The sequence below is a fragment of the Chanodichthys erythropterus genome, chromosome 21 (genome assembly GCF_024489055.1).
Source record: "Chanodichthys erythropterus isolate Z2021 chromosome 21, ASM2448905v1, whole genome shotgun sequence".
NCBI classification, from domain to species: Eukaryota; Metazoa; Chordata; class Actinopteri; order Cypriniformes; family Xenocyprididae; genus Chanodichthys; species Chanodichthys erythropterus.
Window position 1 is genome coordinate 4,113,181 of NC_090241.1, and position 25,085 is coordinate 4,138,265.

The 25,085-nt window shown below is 36.5% G+C and overlaps 1 protein-coding gene across 3 annotated transcripts in view; it reads left to right on the forward strand.

The window, feature by feature from the left end:
* The window catches only part of dock9b (dedicator of cytokinesis 9b), a 116,444-nt gene that overhangs the window by 42,759 nt on the left and 48,600 nt on the right, over window positions 1-25,085 (forward strand). For all 3 annotated transcript variants that reach the window (XM_067374850.1, XM_067374851.1, XM_067374852.1), the window contains exons 2-9: window positions 4,253-4,369; window positions 6,370-6,459; window positions 11,351-11,433; window positions 14,768-14,837; window positions 18,158-18,253; window positions 19,057-19,191; window positions 21,118-21,292; window positions 24,585-24,640. In XM_067374850.1, the coding sequence (XP_067230951.1) occupies window positions 4,253-4,369; window positions 6,370-6,459; window positions 11,351-11,433; window positions 14,768-14,837; window positions 18,158-18,253; window positions 19,057-19,191; window positions 21,118-21,292; window positions 24,585-24,640 (822 nt within the window). The remainder of the gene's footprint in view (window positions 1-4,252; window positions 4,370-6,369; window positions 6,460-11,350; window positions 11,434-14,767; window positions 14,838-18,157; window positions 18,254-19,056; window positions 19,192-21,117; window positions 21,293-24,584; window positions 24,641-25,085) is intronic.

Below are 25,085 nucleotides of genomic sequence, written 5' to 3' on the forward strand. Positions count from 1 at the left end.
TCTTAATGCACACTGTTGTTTTCTTATTGTTTGATTTTATTTTTATATAAAAAATATAATCCAAAGTTTTATAAATCACCCAATAAGTGAAAGCAAATGTACTGTGAGCGTATGCGTACAGTGTGTGTGAGTGTGGTGATGAACTGCGTGTGTTTTCAGAGTTGTTGCACCTGTGTTGGCGTACGCCCTCTTTACTGGCCTGTAGTTTAGCTCAGATCAGCTCGCAAAGATTCACTTCAAAAACTTTGCTGATTTATTGAATCGCAGAATAAAGTTGTGTGTGTTTGTCTGTGTCTATACAATAGTGTGTTCATGTGTCTGTGGCAAATCAGAGCACAAGGAGTACAAGGATTTACAGCCCAGTTAAACAGCGAGGGCCGTCTGCTTCTACCTTAAGATCCTCCTTCGGCCTGAAGGGAGGGAGACAGTTTAATGAGATTCCCTTTCCCCTCCTCTTCCTTTGCAGTTCCAGCTTGACATTTGACACAACACATTTGTGCAGTCCTGCACGCATAAACATGTGTGTGTGTGTGTGTGCGCAAATGAGTGTGCCAGAAGTTTGTCAGGATGTTCTTCAAAAAGAAGCATCAGCTTCTTCCAAATGCTGCACATACTGTAAGTGTGTGTGTGTGTGTGTGTGTGTGTGTGTGTCTAAATGACTGTGCCTAGCCTTGGCAAGTTCCTAATTAGTATCATATTGTATTCATTAGTAGGTGTTTGTGTTGGCTGTGCTTAGTGACCTGTGGGAAATGAGGCTCAGACTGGCGGGTGGCATTCAGACTGGCACATTGACTGCTTGTGTTGCCAGAATATTGATTGTTTTTAAGCCATAGAAAGTGTCAGACTAAAACACTTCATTCTGAATGAAAAAATATGACAATGCACAGAGCACATGCAGATTGTTAGTCTTGGGTACAGTAAAATACACATCAAACAAATGTGTGTGAGGAATGTCTATTAATGTTCCCCTGACTAGAGATTATGAGTAGACTGAATGGTAGAACTGACCTGATAAATTGGTATGTGATGTGATGTTTAACAGGCTTCTGTAATGTGCTATATATTCATTAATAAAGCATTTAGTTCCAGTCCTTGATTCTGATTGGCTGTGAGCGCTTCACCCAACAGTTCTGTGTATCACTACACAACATTATGTTTTTTCTCATTGATATTGTTCATTGAAGCTTACTGTATAACAGAGTATTGTGAGAGAGATCGAGTGAGCGAGTATACCTGAATTTAGATATAGCGGTTTTCCTTCAGGTCAGTCCTATGTTTGTAATAAAAAATCAGTTTGAATGTCCACTGCAATATCTTGTCTTTTAACAGTTAATGGGTTTCCCCGTGCCCTGACACAACAGTGCTAGACAAAGCATTTTTCAGTTGCATCTTGTTCTGTGTTCACAACTTTCGGTCCTTTTGTAAAAGTCTTCGCTACTGACTGACACACTCATGAAGATAGTCTTTGCCGCCATCTAATGGCATAATAGTGTAACTTCTGTTGCTGTTAATGGACAGGGACTAGTTTTTCCAGTGGAAGGAAGCCTTTAAGTACAGAGCCCCAGACATGACATGCAAGGAAAAATAAATAAATTGTGCGCACAATTTACTATTTTGTTCCCTCAATTTACTAAATCATGCACACAATTTACTAAAATGTGCGCACGATTTACTAATTTGTTCACTTGATTTATAAATCATGTGCATGATTTATAAATAGAGGGAATGAAATAGTAAATCGTGCACACGTTTTAGTAAATCGAAGGCATGAATTAGTAAATCGTGCGCGCGATTTAGCCTATTAATTTTTTTCTGCATGTCATGTGCGGGGCTCTGTATTTTAATGATTTTACTTCATGGAAGTTGCATTGATACCTATTTTCTGGCTTTAATATTTGTATTGTGTGGTAACCATTTTATAAAAGCAATAAGCCCCGTGAAGCCGTGGTTTACAGTGAATTTATAACAGCTAAGGGGGTTTTAGGCTCTCTGCTCTGCTCCACAACGTCCCTTAGCTGTTATAAATTCACTGTAGATCATGGCTTCTTGGGGCTTATTGCTTTATTATGCAAGCAACATAACACTAAATGTAACAGTGTAGTTCCAGAGCGCATTCCTAAGGAGGGAGTCCCCGTCAGCACATGCAATAAGTGGATTACGACCAAGAAATTCTACACACACACGCACGTTTTCATGTTTTATGGGGACTTTGCATAGACATAATGATTTTTATATTTTTACATTCTATGCCTTAACCCTACCCTACATTCTGCATATATATATATATATATATATATATATATATATATATATATATATATATATATATATATATATATATATATATATATATATGAAGAATTCAGATGCAAAAGCCTCTAAGTGCCATCTGAAATTTTCTTCTAGAATGATCATTTTTATCAAGCTTGTATGTTTATGTTCAGTTATTTCACTTTAATGGCAATGAAAATGACCTATTAATTGTCATTAAAGTGAAATTACTGAACATAAACATACAAGCTTGATAAAAATGCTCATTTTAGAAGAAAATTCTACTGCACTTATATATATATATATATATATATATATTTTTTTTTTTTAACTCTGGGGTATTTTTCTAAGGAGGAAAAATCTGAGACTTCACTTACATAATCTCATTGCTCTCTAGGAGAAACAATTGAGATATTACAAGAACAGGAACATTTCCATGTCATTTTGCAATGCCGGTTTGGCAGAAAAGAATGTTTTGACCGCTGTTTTTAATAAATGTCAATTGATTGTCTACTGGTGCAATTTTTTTCAGCGCATTGTTGATCTGCACATGAATATGTTAAGACAGAGACAGACGTCGCAATATTAAAAGTGATTATTGTAAACCAAAGGCATATTGTGTTTAATATGTGCTCACTTATTGTTTGAACACATTTCAGAGATGGTTGTGGCAGAGAGCTTTATGAAAGTGTGTGTGTTTGTGTGCGTGCGTGTGTGTGTGTGTGTGTGTGTGTGTGTCTGTGTTGGACAGGAAATACTTCTCCCCAGAGGTTACCATCTTTACATCTTATCCAGTTAGTGCCTGAGGCGGAGTCCTGCCGTTCTGTGCTGTGTGTCCCATAAAGCAATGATGTCACAATGGACATTGTAACAGAGACCTGTTCACCCATCTTTATTGGGTGATGTAGGCTGTTGGCGCTGACCATAGCCAATCATAGCGTGGATTATGGGAAGCAGTGTGTGAACTGCCTGGTACAGTTCAACACAATACTCATTCACAACTCTCTCTTACTCACTAACAAACAGAACAGAGTATCTGTGGACAAAGACATTTGTGTTTGTCATTGGCTCCTCTTGATGTTGTCACATCATAGAATACTGTATATGGCATTTTGAAATTCTGTATATATACTTTTTTTAACGATCGCATAGTAAGTCTCCTCTCTGGGTTTGAAGCGTGATATACTGCATTCATTTATTTACATTAATGAATTACAGACTTTATGTGACAGTGTCATTTTACAAAAATTAGTGATTCACACACTATTTGCTGGGACAAAAACAACCCAAGTTGGGTTGAAAATGGACAAACCCAGCGATTGGGTTAAATGTTGGCCCAACCTGCTGGTTAGTTTTATTTAATTCATCTATTGTTTAAAAATGACTGTATTGCTTGCTTAAAATGAACCCAAAGTATGTTGGTAATTAACATTTATTAATATGTTTAATGAATAATAATAAAACAATAAACATTTATTAAACTTCTTATTAATAAATGTTCACCTTTTGATTATTATTGTTGCCTCTAGTAATTATGTGTCTGATTTTTAATTTCCAACATATTTTGGGTTCATTTTAAGCCAGCCATATAGTCAATTTTAAACAATAGTTGAGTTCAATAAAACTACCCAGCAATTTGGGCAGTTTGTCCATTTTTAACCCAACTTGGGTTGTTTTTAACCCAGCATTGTTTCAGAGTGCATTTTCATGTTTTATATATGATACCTCAGGACAAAATGCTAAAAAATTGTATATGACTCTCTTAATGTCCTGACTGAATTCAGCAGAATGTTTTTAGACACACATCAGACTGGTGTGAGGATCTGCAGTCACTTAGTGAACGCAAATGTCATGACCCTTCCATAAACCTTTGTCATAGATATAATCATTGATAAGTCCTGATTTGAAGTCCTGAACATTTTCTTTGTTCCATCTAGTCTGATCCTGTTAAACTTGTGTGTTTGTGTGTGTTTGTCTCCAGGTAAAACCAAAAGTGATCGAGCCTTTGGACTATGAGAGTGTACTTGTCCAGAGGAAAACTCAGATACTCAGTGATGTCCTCAGAGACATGCTGCAGTTTCCTATTGATGACTTTCAGGTAAGAACGTATGTTTCCAACTCTCAGAGCATCTGCTCTCCCGTCAGTATCCATTCCTAAATTGTTCTTCCGTCCATTTTCCCCTGCTAGAGGCTCGTGTTTCGTTTCTGTCAGTATTTTTTGTTCTCTTCCTATCTGAAATCATGCTGCGATTTCCTCTAAAGTGTTATTTTTCAGCATGATTCTGAGTGATGAGTAACCTGCGCAGATGTTAGATTTCGCACCCTCTCAGCGGTGTGTCTTGAGTTTGTTTTCTCCTTCGGCTCATTAGTCATACATCTCTGTTCTTTCTGTGTTCGTGAGGGCCTGCTTTTCCATCACATCCATAATACAACCCTCAAATAATATTACAGTAACATTGTCTCAGGGGACTTCTCAAGCTGCTTCTCTGAATGGAACCATCTACTTGTTTTCCTTTAGAAATGGGTGTGTATGCGAGAGATCATTGTTATGGGCCTTGGTTTATGGGGAACAGAAAAAACTGGCCAAGCAGCTATAGATGAAATCAAACATTTATAATTCAATTTAAAGATTAGTGTTAGGAAATTAGACGTAAATCTAATTATAAATTGTAAAAATGTAAATGATAAATCTGATTCTTAATCTCAAATCCAAAATCTTGTTAGTCTAATCGTTTTGTGAAGCCAGAGCAGAAGTAGCATATGTTATGACTGGCATTCAGTTTATGTGTATATACATATGACATATATGTGGTCACATTCTACCTAAAGCATAAACTTAACATGCGCACAATCCTCTCTGCATTTTTAGCTTTTTATTAAGACATTATTGAACCATTTTCCTTTTGAGTTCAGTTTAAGTGAGCAATATAATAATTTCTAAACAATAGTAAACTGCCCATCAGGTTGGTCAAACATTTATCCCAACTGCTAGGTCAAATTAACCCAAATGCTGGGTTTGTCCATATTTAACCCAACTTGGGTTCTTTTTAACCCAGCATTTTTTAGAGTGACTTTTTAAAATCAGTCCATGTCCACACAAAAAATATATTTTTTTACTAACTTAATAAAAAATTACAGCCAAATGTATTAGTTTTTCTCAAATTATATTTATGGTTTGGTTCAAATCTTAATCAAAATCTTTCTTTTCCCAAAGACAAAAGCATTCATATAAAGTAAAAAAGATTATTTATTATAAAGACCATATTTAATCAATATATTCTTTAGACATAAGCCAAAATATTACTTAATATAAGTCAGTATAATAATTTAACTTTTAACAACTTAATTTCACTATTAAAAATAAGCAAAATTAGCTATAATATAAAAGTGTTATATGTTCACTGGTTTTGTGTTTCTTGTGTTTGCTATTTTAACTTTTATTTTGAAGTATATTTTCTCTTCCCATTGTTCCCTGTGTTTAGTTCCTGCTTTTCTTTATCCTTGTTTGTTGCCATAGTGATTGATTACACTCACCTTATTTCTGAAACACCCCACATTACAGAAAGTAGAGTTTTCACATTTTGTTAGTAAATTATTTCGTTTACTTACTATAAATAAAGGCACCTTTGAAAGACTATGATGTTTATTGTGATGGCTTTTTAAAATATGCATAAAATGTTCTGTTATATACTTAAAAAAGACCCACAAAAAATGAATAAAAACTATAATAATTTCTGCACTCAGTAAAGCTATTCAGGATAGTCAGGATGTGCTACTGGTGTCTAGCAAAAATGCTATTTAAACAAAATAGTTTCTTTTGATTCATTTTTTTTTTCTGTGGGGAGTGTTATTTGCTTTTAGATAAACTGAACAAAACGGGTATAAACAGAAACAATGATTTTTGCATTTTTTGCATTTTTAATAAATTACTTTTTAAAATAATAACTTTTTTTAGTGTACCCAAATCCTCCTTTTAATCCATTAAGATGAAAACCTCTCTTTAGTTTGTAGTCCAACATAATTAGTTTTATTGCTGGCAAATGTTCATGTGCTGGTCTTTGTTTAATATCTGAAATGTTTCCTCATGATTCTGTGTAGATCTCAATTTTGAAGCGTCAGGGCAGAGCTCTATACTCTTCAGTACCAGGCGGGGCAGAAAAGAGAGCCAGTAGCCTGCTCGTCCAGGAGGTAAGAGCTCAACATAAACTCATGAATCACAGCAAAAAAAGATGAAGAATGAATGAACTGCTGATGCCGTTGTTTATTGGCACATTGTATGTATTGTTTTAGCACACAATTCAAGGAATTACACATATCATATTGCACACCCTCGCAAAACTTTAGTGCCTAGTTAAATGCTATTTGCATGCTGCTGACGAAAGTGCACTATTTAAAGGTGAGCTCTGAGAGGATGCATTAGAATACCACAATTTGACACACATTACTGAGACTTCATCACCCGATCACTGCCGTCCAAGCACCTGAATCATCTCTTAAAAATGCACTTGACCACGTGTCTGGATATATGCCCGCTTACGCTTCTCTTCTCCAGCAGCTGATCATCATTTGATGAAATACTGATGTCAAGATCAGAAATGCACACAAACATCTTGCTTTCTACAGGTGGCAATAGTTCAAAGTCAGTTACTTTAGGCAAAAAGTGCAGAACTTTGCAAAAAGGCGCAATCTAAGCCTAATACTAAGCAAAATTTACATTAAAAGGAGACTATTAATTGAACTATTTCTGTTCATTTAGTGTCTGGTTAAACTGAATAGCAGTTTAAGGCATGAGACTACAGGCAAAAACTGAGTCTCATTTACTAATAATTGTGTACACTATTCATATTTATACGCACATTTGAACTTCTCACGGAAAGTTTTTGTCTAATTCCCAACATGTGTACGCACATGAATTTGTTGTTAACCTCGGTCTAATGTTGAACTCTAAATGAGCGGATATCACACCTTTTTCTTTCGTCACTCTCAGCAAACATGACGCTCTCTAAAAACACATCCTCGCTTGAAAGCACGATGGTCAAGCAATGCCAAGAGTGCCATCCGCAAAACAAGTTTAAACGCAATTAACACCTTTTACACAGACATTACAGACATCTGATTAGCCAGCTGTACATGCGCGTATCTGCGTCTTTATGCAGATATCTCCCAGCATAATGTATAACACACCTTTTCTTACTCTTTTACTGATATATATATATATATGTTTGTGTTTGTTTAAAATTTCAACATGTGTATAAGGCCACCAAGCGTGTGATTTTTGCATACGAGTGGTTTGAGTTGTTCCTACTAAAATTTAGAAAATTCTAGAATCAAAGATATTGATGAACAAATTCAACAGTGAGCTCATTGGCTACTGATGATACAGCAGGAACCAATCAGCTGTGCCCTATAAGGGGCTTTCGCACCGAATAGTTCTAGGAACTAATTTATAGGAACTAGCCACTAGTGTAGTTCCCCGAGAACTAATTTCTCCGCCCGGCCATGTTCCTGGTTGCATTTGCACTGGGTATAGAAACTCTGAACCAGCCAAAAGCAGCATTTACAAATGCAAAAAAAAGTGGATGGAGGATGCCATGATCGGAGCTGTGTTTGTTGTGTGTCGTGGGTTTCGTGATAAAGGAGATGGAATGTAAACATAATTTACATGACTGAAAGTGCAAAAAGTGGGGCTAATGCTGCCTTCCCATGCTCTCTGAATTAGCGTAAATACGAGTTTCCTAGGTAAAAATTGCACATGAATGCCCTCTCATGCGATGAGCTTGTAATCACGACTTGGGAATTATCAAATTTCTGATAGCATGTGAAGGCAGCATTAGAGAGACGAAATCTCTTATGACAACTTACAGCATACAGCAGGTAAATGCCGTTATCACTGTTTTCCATGATCGTGAAGTAAATATGTTTACACGGTTTTTTTAAAAATGCCAGGTGCCGGTGTTTGACATGCATTTGAGCAATCAACATAACATTATGTCACTGATAGTTCCTATAGTGCTGGTTTAGACCCTTCTCCACAACAAGGAGTTCCTAGAACTAAAATCATTCCTAGTTCCTGCGGTGCGAACACTGCAAAATCCTGTACTTCAGCCAATAGTTCTAGGAACTATGAAAAGGATCCACCGTTGCGAAAAGCCCCTATAGAGAATGATGTGATTGCAAGCAGATTGAGTTAAGGACCTATCAGCCTGTGCCATCTAGAGTTTCATGACAGAAGTTTGTATATATATATACAAAATACCCTCTATAAAACCTTTGACTCTTATACATCAACAAAATGAAACAAATGAAATTTGAACCTGGCTTTATCTAATGTTCAGATTTCTGATCTCGAAATGTATGCAAATGAGTGCATATTGTATGTATTTAGATAATGTCTCATTTGCATATTTAAACATACCAGTTTAGAACACTTTTCATACAAGAATTTTTTTTGCAATTCTTAATCAACTGGGGAAGTATGATGATATCTGTTAATCTGATATCTGTAATTTTTTTTATTCTATTCACCTCTGGTCCTAGGGAGCAGTAAACACTATATAGGGACCCTATCAATCGTTCTTCTTACGAGGTTATGATTTGATCTGGCCCAGGACCTGAGTTGGGAACCACTACCATAAGCCCTCATATACAATGCACAAAAGTTTTACCTCAGACCATCATTGATCATATTGGAAGGACTAAGGCTTTAGATACAACTAAAACCAGAAAGCTTTATCCACCTTATTTTTAACACAAGAGCTGATGTGGCCATTTTGAATTCACAAGGCTTCCGGTGACATTTGCTTTCAAGCTGTACAAAACAGTTATGCTGCTTGATATTGCAAACCATTTTTTCTTATCATATTATTTGAATGTATCATCATAATTATAAACGCACTGGTTTGTAGCACAAATATTTGACTTCATTATTCTTTTAGTTATTTACTTATTTAAATATTTATCTTGCACATTCACAGAAAATAGCTTACTTCCACATTACAAAATAAGGTGAACTGAACAGGAATTGTCATTGAATAAAATGACGAGAGGTTTCTCAAGCCAATTTATGCTGCATATTCAATAGTTCTAATAATATGTAATTGTGTTAGAAAAACTGTTTGTGTGTGTGAGGTCTAGGTCAGGGTGGGTTTGTGTGGATATCTCAGGCACTGGGCGTCATCAGCGGAGAGTGTAAAACGATACTTCCTCCCACTAAAGAGCTCAGTAACATCATCAAGGGCAGCTGGGCCAGAGCCAGGCAGTTTTCCAGCTTTTCACAAATCAAAACATCTGCCTTGACCATTAGTCAAGTGCACATGTCCTCTGTACACTCCAGAACAACATTCGTTCTGAAGGATTGCTCTGGTAAACTTGCAAACACGTTCTTGGAAACAACATCTTCTGTCATAAAATATGTTCAATTGAGTCAACATTTGTCATTTTGTTTTAGAAGAGTTGTAATTAAATCTGATCCACAGAGGAAGGCAAACAAGATGGGTTGCCCAAAAACTTAATTTATTTTAATCAGTTTTGTTTTGTAATGTCATGAGTCATCAGTGCTGGTGGTTTAGTTGTCTAAATGCTTTTTGTTTTATATTAAACATAACTTGACTCATACCCTTTGAGCTATGAACATAAATGATCACTTATGATAAAATGGGCAAAACATCATCATAGTAATGCCCAGAACACCCTCCTCAGAAACCCTGCATGGGTTTCACTCATGTTTTGTCCAGATGATATAAAAAATCTAGTTCTTATTTACAGTTTGCCTATTTTTATTATCATATTTTACTGTATTTTTATTTTATTGTATTTTATATTTTACTCTAAAGTAGTGTTGTCACAATACCAAAATTTTGACTTCGATACGATACCCAACTTAAATATCACGATACCGATACTTAAACGATACTATGGCAAAAACCTAAAACGTCAGAAAAGGTAAATAAATAACATATGACAGAATTTCTTTCTTCACCAGTGTGCAGCTGATAATTCTGGATTTGAGCTTCATTGCCATGAATTTAGAGTTAGATTTCATATCATTTTTAATGTTTACTATTTTCATGCTCAATAAAATTGTGAATTATTTGCTGTTATGCTTTTTTTATACATTTAGGTGTTTTTGACAGTAAGATTATTGTAAAAATCATATTACTGTAAATAATTAGAGCAATGTTATTAAAGCATAAATTGGTTTAAAATAACTGTATATACCCTTCACATATTTATATATTTTTAAATGAATTTTATTTTTGCAACCAGATATCATTTATTAAACTCAAGACTCAATAATAAATCTTTGCGGAGATCTGCTTGCACGAGTAACACTCATTTAATGTTTGAGAGCAAAAACATAATGCTGGTATCACTTTCACTAACCTGTCGCTCTTTAAATTCTTTGTACAAATCGAGATGATTGACGGCAAGATGCTTTTGACTCCCTTCGCTTGCGTTATTTTGTAACATCTTTTGCAGACGACTTTGTGGTGTAGTTTTTTAAAAGCAGGGTATCGCGATACCTTTCTAGTACCGGTATATCGTGCAACACTACTCTAAAGTTACAGATGGAGTACAGAGACAATTAGTTGAATGCTTAGTTCAGAATGGTAAATTTACTTTGTCAACTCATTCACTCTCTCACTTCCTTCCTCTTTCTCTGCATTAATTGGATTTAAAATAAGAGTGAGAAAGCCGTTTTGGGTTTTAGAGGCTTTTAGTTTCATCTTATCCCTTTAAGAACTGCTGAGGACTAAATGCTTGCCTTGCCAACAAAGCAAATAGAATTGAATGTGCTTTTATGTAATGCCCAGAGGATATATTAGTGTCTGTTTGTGGTGTGGTGTGGTGACAGCTTTAACAGTGATTAGCACAGAGATACAGTCAATGTCGCCCAGTGAGGAAATTATTTTCTAAAAAGCTGTCGCCACAGATTGCTATGGAAAACATGATTCTTATTAGATTACTGGGAATGTATAAGCCTTTTTGGGGGTCTTTGTGTGTGTGTGCTGGTATATGTGTTTATGTGCTTTCTGTATTACAGAGGAGACAGACATGTTTGATTTTTTTTCTTTTATAGTGCATCAAGACCTACAACTCTGATTGGCATGTGGTGAACTACAAATACGAGGATTATTCTGGAGACTTCCGCCAACTTCCAAAGTAAGACTGATTGAAAGAAAAGAGATGGAAAGTAACAGAGATAGCTATTTGAAGTACAGCTGGACTTCATTGATGCATCATATCAATACAATGGCACTGTTCCAAAAAACTAGTGAGCTGTCTATGTAGGCAGGATTTTGAGGTATTATAGTCATTCTCCGATGTAGGCTGTTCTAAAAAAGTAGGCGCCATGTCATAATATTTTTTTATTCAGTGCCACAAGAGATGTTAGTTAGTCACATTATTAACAACATTAACTGACGGACACAAAAAAGTGACATAAATTTCAGTGCTTTTTTGTTTTGAGTTTGTTCCAAAGGGTTATCTAATTTGGTTTGTGCAGTTCTTCATTCTGATAATAATGAAGGAAATGTGCAGAAGAATGTCAGTAAAGTGTTATATATTTGCACAAATAATTTTACACCAGATTGCTTTACAAACGAAGGTCAGTTCAATGCTGGATTTGCACAAGAAATTAGCATGACGGCACATGCTAGTGGATAAGTTGAATCAAATCCACAGCAACTACATAAATTTATCCACTAATTTATCCACCGTCCAGTTTCATTCTAAAAGTTGTAACTTCTTCCTGACAATCCTCATTTTGGCGGCTTGAGATTCTCTAGCGTTGTTGTTGTTGAGCTGTTAAAGCTCTGCCCTCTTCTGGAAAGGGGGCGGGGAGCAGCAGCTCATTTGCATTTAAAGGGACACACACAAAAACTGTGTTTTTGCTCACACCCAAATGGGGCAAATTTGACAAGCTATAATAAATGATCTGTGGGGTATTTTGAGCTGAATCTTCACAGACACATTGAGGACACCAGAGACTTATATTACATCTTGTGAAAAGGGGCATTATACGTCCCCTTTAATATAGATTTTTTTAGTTATTTAAAGTAAATACAGTGATAAAAGAAATGCAAAATTGTTTTTTTTTCCAGTCCAAAAAATTCAGCTTTCACAGGTGCGAATCTTTCTAAAATATGCAAAATGCATTGCGACAAGCTCAGTAATTATTATTATTAAATAAAATTATTTATTTAATATAATTGTTGATCATGAATCCCATTATAATTCATTAAAGGGTTAGTTCACCCAAAAATGAAAATAATGTAATTTATTACTCACCCTCATGTCATTCCACACCCGTATGACACAAATTAAGATATTTTTTATAAAATCCGATGGCTCAGTGAGGCCTGCATAGCCAGCAATGTCACCGAACCTCTCAAGATCCAGAAAGCTACTAAAGACATATTTAAAACAGTTCATGTGATTACAGTGGTTCAACCTTAATGTTATGAAGTGACGAGAATACTTTTTGTGCACCAAAAAAACTAAATAACGACTTTTCAACAATATCTAGTGATGGGCGATTTCAAACCACTGCTTCATGAAGCTTCGAAGCTTTACAAATCTTTTGTTCCATAATTTTCATTTTTGGGTGCATTGTAACATGACCATAGCAATATGCTAACAGCAAGCTTTTGATGTTAATTATGAGTTGAGTCTCCCCTATGCTTTGTGTGAGCAGCACTATTGCTGTGTATTTATATTGTTTTTGTATGGTCCCCTATGACAAACACTATAAAATACACTTTTCATATGCTTTCGGCATTCAGCAAATATGCATTTATATTATTTAAACAAGTCTTTGAATATCTAATAAACATTTAATGCCACGAACCTTGCAAACTTTATTTGCAGATTATTGTTTTTATCAAGATCAAATTATTTTTTCAATTTGATTTCTATAATTCTGTAATATTACATTTTGCTTTGTTGTTATTTACTATGTTTAAAATAAATAGTGTTATATATCAGCCATAACCACCCTCCAGTTCAGGATATCGCCGTTGTCCTAATGTAAACCTACAGGTCAACCACTATTTAGAAGATAACTGCCAACGCAGGCAGTCGACAGCAAGACAGCTCACTAGTTTTTGGAACACAGCCCAGGAGTCATTGTTTGTGTTTGCACAGTGTGTTTGTGTGTGTGAAAGAGGGAGAGATGCTATTTTACACACTAATTTTTATCAGTGTCCTCATCCTGTCGTGCCACAGTGTTGACAGCAAGGTCTCGTCCTGAGCTAAATCTGGAAAGTGCCTTTCTTCACACAACAACAACCCATCAGCAACTCTTTTCCTATTTTCTCCTCACTTCTCCTTTCTCTTCCTCTCTCTTTTCTCATTCAGCACATAATTACTCCACCTGTTTCAGGACAGGGCAGCAACCAAACGCCAAAAAAAGTGTCTTTCATCCACTGATGTCACTTCCTGTGTCAACTAACTGGTAGATTATGTCATAGCGGTCAATAACTGGCAAATCACATTGTGGAGATCAGGAGCCAGCCATTGTCTGGCATTTGGTAAAGGTCGCAGAGGAAGCAGGAGGGATGATGGTGATGGAAGAGACAGAGATAATGTCTGCTGTGTTTGTGAAGCTTCAACATCATCATCATGACCAGCATTATCATCCGCCCCCACTTCTTCTTGATAATTCTGCTAATGCAGTTTCCTTAAGCACACATGCACATGTGCACATTTTGCATCAGCAGTGTGAGGGGTAAGAGATGGAGTTATAAGCGCTGAACCTTTTTGTTAGATGTACAGTAAGTGCTACAATGTGTGCACGATCCGTTGTGACACGCTAAAAAACACGGTCACACTTTATAGGTGTTTTTAACTACAAAAAAAAATAAGTACAATTTATAATTATTGTGTTCATATTGTGTTGTAAATCACTTTTGCTGCTATTGAGGTGGATACGGGTAAGGTTAGGAAAGGTTTGGGGGTATGGTTAGGTTTAAGGGTGGGTTAAGGTGTAAGGGATGGGGCAACAGTGTAATGATACATGTAATTATAGAAATTAAAGGGATAGTTCACCCAGAAATGAACATTCTGTCATCATTTACTCACCCTTATGTTGTTCCAAACCAATATGAAGATATTTTGAAAAATGTCGGTAATTAGACAGTTACGGTAGCCATTGACTTCTTCTTTAGGAAGATATTCTGAAGAAAGAAACTCATATAGGTTTGGAATGATGACAGAATTTTCATTTTTGGGTGAACTAACACTTTAATTACAGCTGTAATTACATACAGGTATTTTTAAAAATAGAAGTAAAATGTATGTACACAATAAGTGCTTTGTATCAAATGATTAATTTCAATGTTTCTGCATATATAGTTAAAGACACCAAAAACATTTAGCTAATGCTAGCAACACCCTCAATACTCGATTACTTATTGTGGCAGAGACTTTTGCACAGACAGAAAATGTAAAAGTCTATTGGTCTCATGTTTTTTTTTATTGTTTTTTTCTTTTACAGTAAAGTTCCTCGTCCAGAGAAGTTAGCGAGTCACGTGTTTGAGGTGGACGAGGATGCCGATAAGGAGGAGGCAAGTGACAATTACCCATGATTCCTCACTGTGATTTTTTTTTACTGTGTCTGTATCATAGACTGTAAAAAAATATGGACGTAGCATCCGTGACGTCACCCATAGAGTTCTGAACAGCAGTTTTGACCATAGACAGTAAAAGAAATGGACACAGCGACCCCATTGGAACTCAATTGAGACAAGTGAAGCCCATTTTTATCGATTTTTAGCACTTCCGTTTCTGACGCGCAGACTCACACTAAGCTTGATGACGTCCGCAACCTGTCTGACAGATGTAAATCTTCTAGTAGCTGTGTGTGCAAACTGCCATCGTTAATCTTGGCGTTAAGTTCTTTGGCGTGAGTGAGCAGGAGTAAGTATTCTGATTAATTAGTTTGTATAGTATTTTAAAATGTAACGCCAGTACGCCATATTAAGTTAATGCATACTATTGCCTGCGAGTTTCTCCTCCTGTCTGTACGGTAATTTCTCTACTGTGCGACAGAGAGTCGAGTGGTTATGACGCAATCGTTAGCCTATTTTTACAAAAACTGTTTCTACGGGGCCATAATGTAACATAGAAGGTAATGGAGCCCTTTATACATTGTTGTGTATGTTTAGAAATAAATTATGGACAAATGGAGTCTTTAAACGCCTCAGATGTAAAGTTATTCGCTGTCAAAGTGACGCCAAAATGAATGGGAGTCAATGGGATGCTAACGCAAGTGAAGTTCTGCTACAAGATGGCGGCACGCGGCCGACTTCAACTTCCGGTCGACTTCCTTGGGCACTGGTTTTGACGCCTAAATGAGGCCGCGGCCATCTTAGCTGCGCGTCACTGCACGTCACTCCCGGACAAATGAAAATGGGCAAAGAGGCGAGGAGGTGGTTTGAGCTGATATGACTGGTTGTTGAAACCACGCCCGTCTAGCTTGACGTGACCATGTTAGCAGGCAAAGGAGCTATCTATCTATCTTAGATACGATCTAAAATAATAATAAGTTTTATCATCAGAACGTTCTAAAGGTTTACTGTCAATCTACGGTGTTTTTAAGATATAGATCCTCCAACACCAGTAGTGTTGGGTGTGCAAATAACAACATGGAAAATCAAATGGATCTTCATACCTTTATAATAAAATAGAGATCGCGAGATTAATCCAATATGTGGCACTTGGGTAAAATATGAGTGTCCATTGCAAAACAAAAAAACATGTCACATTTCTTCTGAATGATCTGCTCTCTGTCATCGTTCTTCAAGAAAGGATGCAATCTGAGCAGCCTTTATCTTGTAAAACTGTATACGATCGTATCTAACAAACTAATGAGCCAGTGTCCAAAGTATATTTTTTTCAAAATAGTGCAGCAGTTTTAGTTATAATATCCAAGCAGTGCTGTCAGAGTTGTATATCCTCCCGCCATTGTCATTGCAGTAAATCTCACAACCAAAACTTTCAGCCAATGCCACGATCCAACAACGTGTGTTCTGTTTCTTCCGCATGCACGCACATCTATACAGACACATATCAGTCTCGAATATTATGCAGCAAGCCATATTTTATAATTGTATAAAATAATCGAGAAAAAAAAAGGCTGAGATGCCAAATTCAGCGGCAGCTGAGGTAAAGTGACAGCTCACAGACAGCAGTGCAATCTGCCTGTCACTCAAGTGACCACGCCCTTAATTATGCAGAACTTTAAGGCTTAATATAATTTAAACGGATAAGTTATAAAAAAATTCACCCACCTCTGAGTTGTCATGAAGGGGGGAGGTTGCCGCTTGGTCTGTATGTGTGTGTTTCTTCAACTCTTGGCGCTTTTTTTATGTACTAGTCCAGTAGGTCAAAAGAGCCCTTAAAGGGATAGTTCGCTCAAAACTGAAAATTATCCCATGATTTACTCACCCTCAAGCCATCCTAGGTGTATATGACTATCTTCTTTCTGATGAACACAATCAGAGATATATTAATAAATATCCTGGCTCCTCTAAGCTTTATAATGGTAGTGAATGGGACCCAATATTTTGAAGCCCAAAAAAGTTATAAAAGTAATCCACACGGCTCTGGGGGGTGAATAAAGACATTCTGAAGTGAAGCAATGGGTTTTTGTAAGAAAAATGAACATATTTAGAACTTTATGAACTAAAATAACGACTTCTGGTAATAGCCGTACACGTGTTCTCGAGAGAGTGCCGTTCCGGGATATGAAGCAGGATGTCGGTATAGCCTGAGTTCCGGTGAGAATAGACGACTCTCACGAGAACCATGCATTGTATACAGATATAGAAAACCTTGAAAAGAAATGAGTTGTTTTAGCTATACTGTAGATTTGTAATTGTCTTAAAATAATGCATTTATACATCTATCTGGGATGCTTCAACTTACGTTAAGTTGGGCTTCAAAATATTGGGTCCCATTCACTATCATTATAAAGCTTGGAAGAGCCAGAATATTGTTTTTTATTATATCTCCCATTGTGTTTGACTGAAAAAAGAAAGTCATATACACCTAGGATGGCTTGAGAATAAGTAAATCATGAGGTAATTTTCATTTTTTGGTGAACTGTCCCTTTAAGAAACCCCCAAATATGTAATTACAGACATGTGGTGACATTTAAATGATTCAGAATGCAGTGATTAAAGTAATTAATGTGCAGCTCAGAAATGTGGTCATATTTAGCTGTTTAAACTTACTCTGTCTAGACATTTGTGTGATAAACTTATGAAAGAGAGCAAGAAACTCATGTGCTATTGTTTCTGACAGTTAAAGGAAATGGTATTCACCATACTGTACTTCCATGCACCATACTTCATCAGCCTATCGCAACACAATATTTCCCTCGCTCTCCTCCTCTCTGTTCTCAATGGCTAATAAGCAGAATAAATAAATAATAAGGAACTTACAGCTTATTAGTAATGTGTTTGTGCAGAGCCTCTGGGACTACATTAGCCTTAGAGAAAGAACAGACACAGGACTCAGCTGTCTCCGGGCCATTTGATCCCCTGATTGGGTTTCACCTACATTTCCCAGAATTCTAACTCCATGTCTGCCATTCTGTCTGAGCGGCCACTCACCCAGGGATGGAGTTTGTTTGTTCAGTTTGAAGGCTGCTCCCTGTTGGGATGAGGGAGAACATGAATAATTGAGGGGGTCAGGTGAAAATGGACTTCATGTTGAAACATGGAGAGGGCATCCGGAGACTCTAATGTGGGAAACTATGTTAGATATCGACATGTTTTGTTCAGGCTTGAAGAAACAGATGAAGTCAGACTGTGTGGGTGTATGATTGTGCTTCTGTTGTGTTCTTATGTGTGCTCAATATATTCCTCTCTGGTTCCTGAAGGATGCCGCGTCACTGAGTTCTCAAAGAGGGGGCGTATCCAAGCACGGCTGGCTGTATAAAGCAAACATGAACAGTGCCATCAGTGTTACCATGAGGGTGAGTTAGACATATACACAAGCACTTTTCTGATTTGATGATGAAAAATGTCTGAAACATAGAGATCTTAAACACAATGGTCACTATTTTTGGAATGAAATACTAGCATACTGAAAACAGCGAGTAGAACCGGAGGAGTTACGCACAGTTTATACTGTATATATTTAAAAAAAGGTAAAACACATTATGCAAATTTTATATTGTTGTCACCACACTTTAAAATAATTTGTTATTTGCTGTTTCTTTGTAATTAATTGTGAAATTTACAAGCAATTTTTGAATGAAAATTGTTTTGAGACCAGGTCAAAGAGAAAGGTCAAGTGGAGTGCATTGCATTGTGGGGTGTATTATTCCAAGTAGTGTGCTTTGGTTGCATACTTCACATTTTCAAAAATGTTCATGCATACAAATTTTCATTTTGTGCATGATATGCATACTGCACACTGCAAAAATAGCAGTATGGAAGTGAGACATTCCAAACATAGCCATCAAATCAAGTGCTGATGTCATTAACATGACATTTTTTGCAGTTTCTGCATAGATTTGTGTTCAGCTGGTTGTTCTCAAACTCTGACCTTTAGTCCTCCTCTTAGCAGATCTGTGCTCACCATGCCATAGACAGGAAGTGGGGCTTTACCAACTTCCAGTTCTCACTAATCCATTTTCCCATGCTCCCTTTCCCTTAGATGTTATTTTTAGAACAGTCACTAGTTTTACATCTAAACATAGAGTGTTTAAATCTGCTGTTTACATTCAATGCGTTTTGTGTTCTTTCTTTTCCTCACAAATGTCTTTCTATTTAGTCTTTTAAGAGAAGGTATTTCCACTTGACCCAGCTGGGAGATGGATCATACAACTTGAACTTCTACAAAGATGAGAAAATATCTAAAGAACCCAAGGGAACCATCTTCCTGGACTCATGCATGGGTGTCATACAGGTAACTATCAGTATAAGAATTAATCACATGATGCTTAGATTTTTGTCCTGATGTATTAATGTATTCAAAACATAAAAAATTCAATTCATATATATATATATATATATATATATATATATATATATATATATATATATATATATATATATATACTTGAAAAGACCTATTGTATGTTTAACATGTTTTAAATTTCTGAATTAAAATTAATTTAGATATTTGGGACATAAAGTCAAAAATGTTAGGATAATACAACTGTCTTAAAGTATTATTTTACCTTTTTAAGACAAGGTTAATTAAAAATGAATTAATTTAAAGGTAATTAAGTTCAAGGTTATTTGTAGAATGCTGTAAAATGTCATGTGTTGTGACTCCCACACCACATGACAAATAATAACATAATATTAATATAATATTTGTAAAACCGTTGTGAAGTGTACACATTTATTCCGTGTGTAAAGAAAATGTTATTTATGTTTATGTCTCTTTTTAATTCTATTGTAACGCATTCTTCTGTTATTTTTGCTTTTTTTAATTAAAAAAAATGAGGGACCGAATCAAGTTTGTAATATACTCTGTTGTAATCAACATTGTTCCACAAATGTTATCGATAGAGCTTAACTTGCATTGAACCTGGAACATTCCTTCAAAGTTCATAAGGGCGCCTGAAGAATAAATGCTTTGTTTTGTGTATTTAATACAGCACAAAGCAGTTTATAGAAGGAGTTCAGATCTCTAATAACATCCTCATGAGTCTCTTCCTTTGTCTCGACCAAGAGGGGATATCAGTGTTTGGATGGTCAGTTCCTCAGATGGGGCTACTCGGGGTCGCAGAGAAAAAGGAAAATATAATAGAGAGAGAGAGAGAGAGAGAGAGAGAGAAGGAAAGATGAAGTCCAGCCTAATTCACACATGATTTCTCCCAGGGTCAAATATTTCCACTCAGTGTGTGTGTGTGTGTGTGTGTGTGAGAGTGAGAGTGAAAATGTGATTGCATTCCTCGATTCACCAGCCATCCTGAAAGAATAAAGTATTCCTTTGGTATGCACAACCTGTTTCGTCTGTTTTTGACATTTTTTTTTTTTTTTTTTTTTGACATTTTGTCTGTTTTCCACATTTGAGACAAAAGAGAAAATAGAAAAAGTTATTTCTAGCTCTAAAACCTAAACATTTCAACAGGTGTGCATGCAAAGCGGCCAGATATTCCTCAGCAGTTGTCTAGGAATAAATGGCTTTCAGCTCCTGCAGTATGGATATATTTTCCATCGTCATTTCTGGTGTAAATTCATCATAAATTCATTAAGTGTAAAATCATTCCAAAGTCTCCGGTGCTTTCACATTCTCATACACAGCAAAATCAACTCTGCTCAGAGTACATATCGTCCCTCTCTAAATAGCGTTAAAGTAACACTGAAGCAGAGTTAAAGATAATTAAGCAATTAATTAGGTGATGAATGATCATTAGTGATGAACACCTGCTGTTAACAAGCAGAATCACAGAAAAAAACATAATCCTCCTCTGCTAAGATCTTGAGAGATGTCCTTTATCTAATACTGTGGCTGAAGTCAGTTGCAGTTCTTGTGTTTCTCTTTTCTTCATTGATTCTGCTTGTTAACAGCAGGTGTTCATCACTAACCATCAATCATCACTTAATTAATCGCTTAATTATCTCATTAACTTTAACTCTGCTTCAGTGTTACTTTAACACTATTTAAAAAGGGACCATATGTACACCGAGCAGAGTTGATTTAATTCTGGTAATTTTGCTGTGTAGGAAAGAAAAGTCACAATTGGGATCTCTTATGTCTCAATTTTTTCTAGACAGCAATGAGGTTCAGGCGAGATCTTAAACAATGTGCTCAGATTTGCTAATAATAATAATAATTCGAAATATCTCTCTTTCTCTGTCACCATTTGTCTGTGTGCAGAACAGTAAAGTGCGGCGTTTTGCATTTGAGCTGAAGATGCAGGATAAAAGCACGTATCTTCTGGCTGCAGACAGTGAAGGAGAGATGGATGACTGGATCGGCACCCTCAACAAGATACTCCACAGCAGTTTTGAGCTTGCCATGCAGGAGAGGAGGAATGGAGAACTGCACGACGGTATGTGTTTGGGCCAGTAAGAGTGTGTGCAGTTCACAGATGTGTGTGTCATGGATGACAGGTGGAGTGTGTTGATACATTACTATAAGCAAGATTGTTGACACAGTTTGAGCGCACAGACATGTACGTATTTGCAGAGTCAGCTGAGTGGTCGTGTTTCCTATATGTGTATGTTTTCTTTGAAGAGACCACCCACTCTTTAAACGTCTTTTAATGGATAGATGCATACATCCAACACTCCTGAACTGACGCACACATAGCCGTACACCAACAGTAACACTTAACACCTCTTAAACCCTTCAGATTTCACACTGGAGAGGACGTTGGGAGTCTTTATTTACATTTGATGAGTTTCAAAGGAGACAGCACATTCCTTTCTTCTCGCCTAGCATAAAACAGCAAACACCTGCTGACCAATCAGTGTGCAGAACCCAATGTAACTAGTGGAGCTTGCTAAGGCAAGCATGACTCTTGCTATTAGTCATAATTAGGGTTTGGGATTTGAAAAAGAAAAAAAGAAAAAACTTCAAAGTTAATTTTGGTGGCTAACTTGTCCTAAAGTGTTTGTGCTATGGACTTGAATGATATCTCAAATCATGCAGATCAAGAGAAAATGGGAAAAAAATTCCCCTAGACTTACACTGAAGGAGGAACCTGAGTCATATTTAGGGCGCAGAATATCTCGGGACAGAAAGGAACCACCCAGAACTCCCTAAATCACTTAGAATCCCTTAGAAATCACATACCACTGCCCTACAAACAACCACAACACCCTGGAAACCACCTTCAACACACTCACAACATAAGTAGGCACAATACCGTACAAAGCATTCAAAACCACTCATAATATCCTAGAAACCATATATCAACACCCCAACATCCACCCACGATACACTAGCAACACCCTAGAAACCAAACAAAATACTATATATATAAATATATATATATATATATATATATATATATATATATATATATATATATATATTACATACCAGGGGCCATATTCACAAAACATCTTAAGGCTAAAAGTAGCTCCTAACTTGCCGATTTAGGAGAAACTCTTAAAAATAATGGGCGTGTCAGTCCAAATTTCAGGAGTCCTACATTTTTTAGTTCACAAAGCATTTTAGCGCTAAAACTAGCTCCTAAGTCTGTGAAACATTAAGAGTAGTCAAGAGGACTCCTAAATCACTAAGACCAAATCACAAACAGTCCTAATCCACCCAAAGACACTGTACACCATTGAGGCAATAGCGATAGAGCCTTAGGTGCTCAACTTTTTCTTCATAAATGCAATACATTTTGATTTATAGATTTGAATATAGATTTTGAGATGCCAAAAATAAATCTTTAATAAATAAATACATATTTTCTGATTACCTGTGGCAGTGGTTTTCATGAGTTCACATTTACAAATGATTGAATAGAGACTGTTCGAATGTGTTTCTCCCAAACTTTGTTTATAAAACATAATTTGTCGCTTGCATTTTGCATTCTCTTGAGATGCAGACATCCAAGAGGCGGACAATTAATTGTATATACTTTAATTAGTTTTAGCCTACATTTTAAAACCTTTTTGAATATGGCAACATTTTTATTAAAAATATTTATCTGAATAGGGAAACATTTGTATTTTAAAACCATTATTTTAATATGGAAACATGACGCATCATTCTACAATATTTCTATGATTAAATCGCTTAAAACTTGACTCTTCTGTAGTTAAATCGTGTACTAAGACCGACGGAAAATAAAAAGTTGCGATTTTCTAGGCTGATATGACTAGGAACTATACTCTCATTCAGGCGTAATAATCAAGGAACTTTGCTGCCGTTCCATGGCTGCAGCAGTGCAATGATATTACGCAGCGCCCGTGAGCCCCTGCTTGCACAGGGAACGTGCCTTGCAACCATGGAGACGTTTGTGAGAGACGCTGCGTAATATCATTGCGCCTGCTGCAGCCATGATATGGCAGAAAAGTTCCTTGATTATTACGCTGGAATGAGAGTATAGTTCCTAGCCATATCAGCCTAGAAAATCGCAACTTTTCATTTTCTGTCGGTCTTAGTACACGATGTAACTACAGAAGAGTCAAGTTTTAAATAGGAAAAATATCAAAACTCTTTGGTCATTTTTAAGCGCGATGCTAACGGTCTAATCAGATTCAATGAACTATGCTAAGCTATGCTAAAAGTGGTACCGCCAGAACCGGAGATCGGCTGAATGGATTCGAAAACGGTAAAACTCAACTGTTTACCTTTAGGGGAGTTGGAAAATGAGCCTATTTTCAAAAAAAGTGGAGTGTTCCTTTAAAGATTTTACCAACTTTCATTCTCTATTAGACTACATTTTTGAATAAGTAAATGTATTTTTGCTCCAATAAATTTGTGATGAGTAATGCAATTACACGTTGCATTTTGCATGACACCAAATTTTTTCTGCAACAGTTTATTTCTACCACAAAAGAAATGATATTGCCACCTACAGGGTATTGAAGGTACAATATCTTGTGTGTTTTGCATTTAATCACCAAAATTTGTCAACAAGGCTAATTTACCCAAAGGCGAGTGTCTAAGCAGGTGCAGTAGTTGTGAATGGCAGGTGTTTTATATATGAGATGAGACCCAAAACAGCATGTCCAGTGCAAATGGGCTTTGACTAGTTCACATTTACTTAATTAACATTATTTTATTTATCCATTAACCTTTTTTAAAAGATATTGGTTTACATATGCCCTTATTTAGCACATGAGCTTAATTGAGACTTGAGTGTTTGTAGACTTTTCATGTGTATCGACCTTGATTTATTGCAGTGTCGAGGTGTTGAGTTTTATTTTGATTTATATTAACACATGATCGCCCTTCTCTCTAATCAACTGTTTCTTGTTTTTCACTGCATGTCTCTTAGGTGTTAAGGACTAGTGCATCATTGAGCCTACATTCAGTACGAGTAAAATCAAGTAGAGTTAAAATCAGATAATCTAATGCCTGCTACAGACTGTTAGATTTCGGCAGTCCTATAAGATCATTACAGATCACACGGCATGGATCTAATAAGCTTGGGTACGACGTGTGTACAATGTATGATGATGACACCTATTGAATCGTAGGCTATGATGCAAGTTAGTATAGAAGAATAAAAAGTCATCAGCATGCGCTAGTGGTAAACAAATAGATTATGATTTGAAACTGTTATCTGGCAGTTTCCTACTTACAGCTGTGTGCCGTTCCACTGAGTTTGCTGGTTTTGAGAGAATTTTAGTTCAGCATGTGTGTTTTCTTTCACACAGACGATGAGCTGGGCAAGACAGACATATCTCCGGGGAATTTTCAGGACAGTTTCCAGGTATTGTGAACACGTAGACACGCATACAGTATAGAAACACATGATGTCCTGATTAGCTGATTATACAAACACTCATCTACAGTTTCACAGGGTATATGTGTGTGTGTGTGTGTGTGTGTGTTGTGTGTGTGTGTGTGTGTGTGTGTGTGTGTGTGTAGGTAAATACTGCTTTTCGGCTCCTGTGTCTTGACTCTAGTATGATCTCAACGCTGGCGTCCTCACTGTCTGCCCTTTCTCTACACATCTACAGTTTTTCCACCCACCCTTAGTGTTCTCAGCTAATGTTTTCCAACCATTCCACAATGAACCACCCACACTTTGGAGCACACACACACACACACACACACACACACACACACACACACACACACACACACACACACACACACACACACACACACACACACACACACACACACACACACACACACACACACACACACAC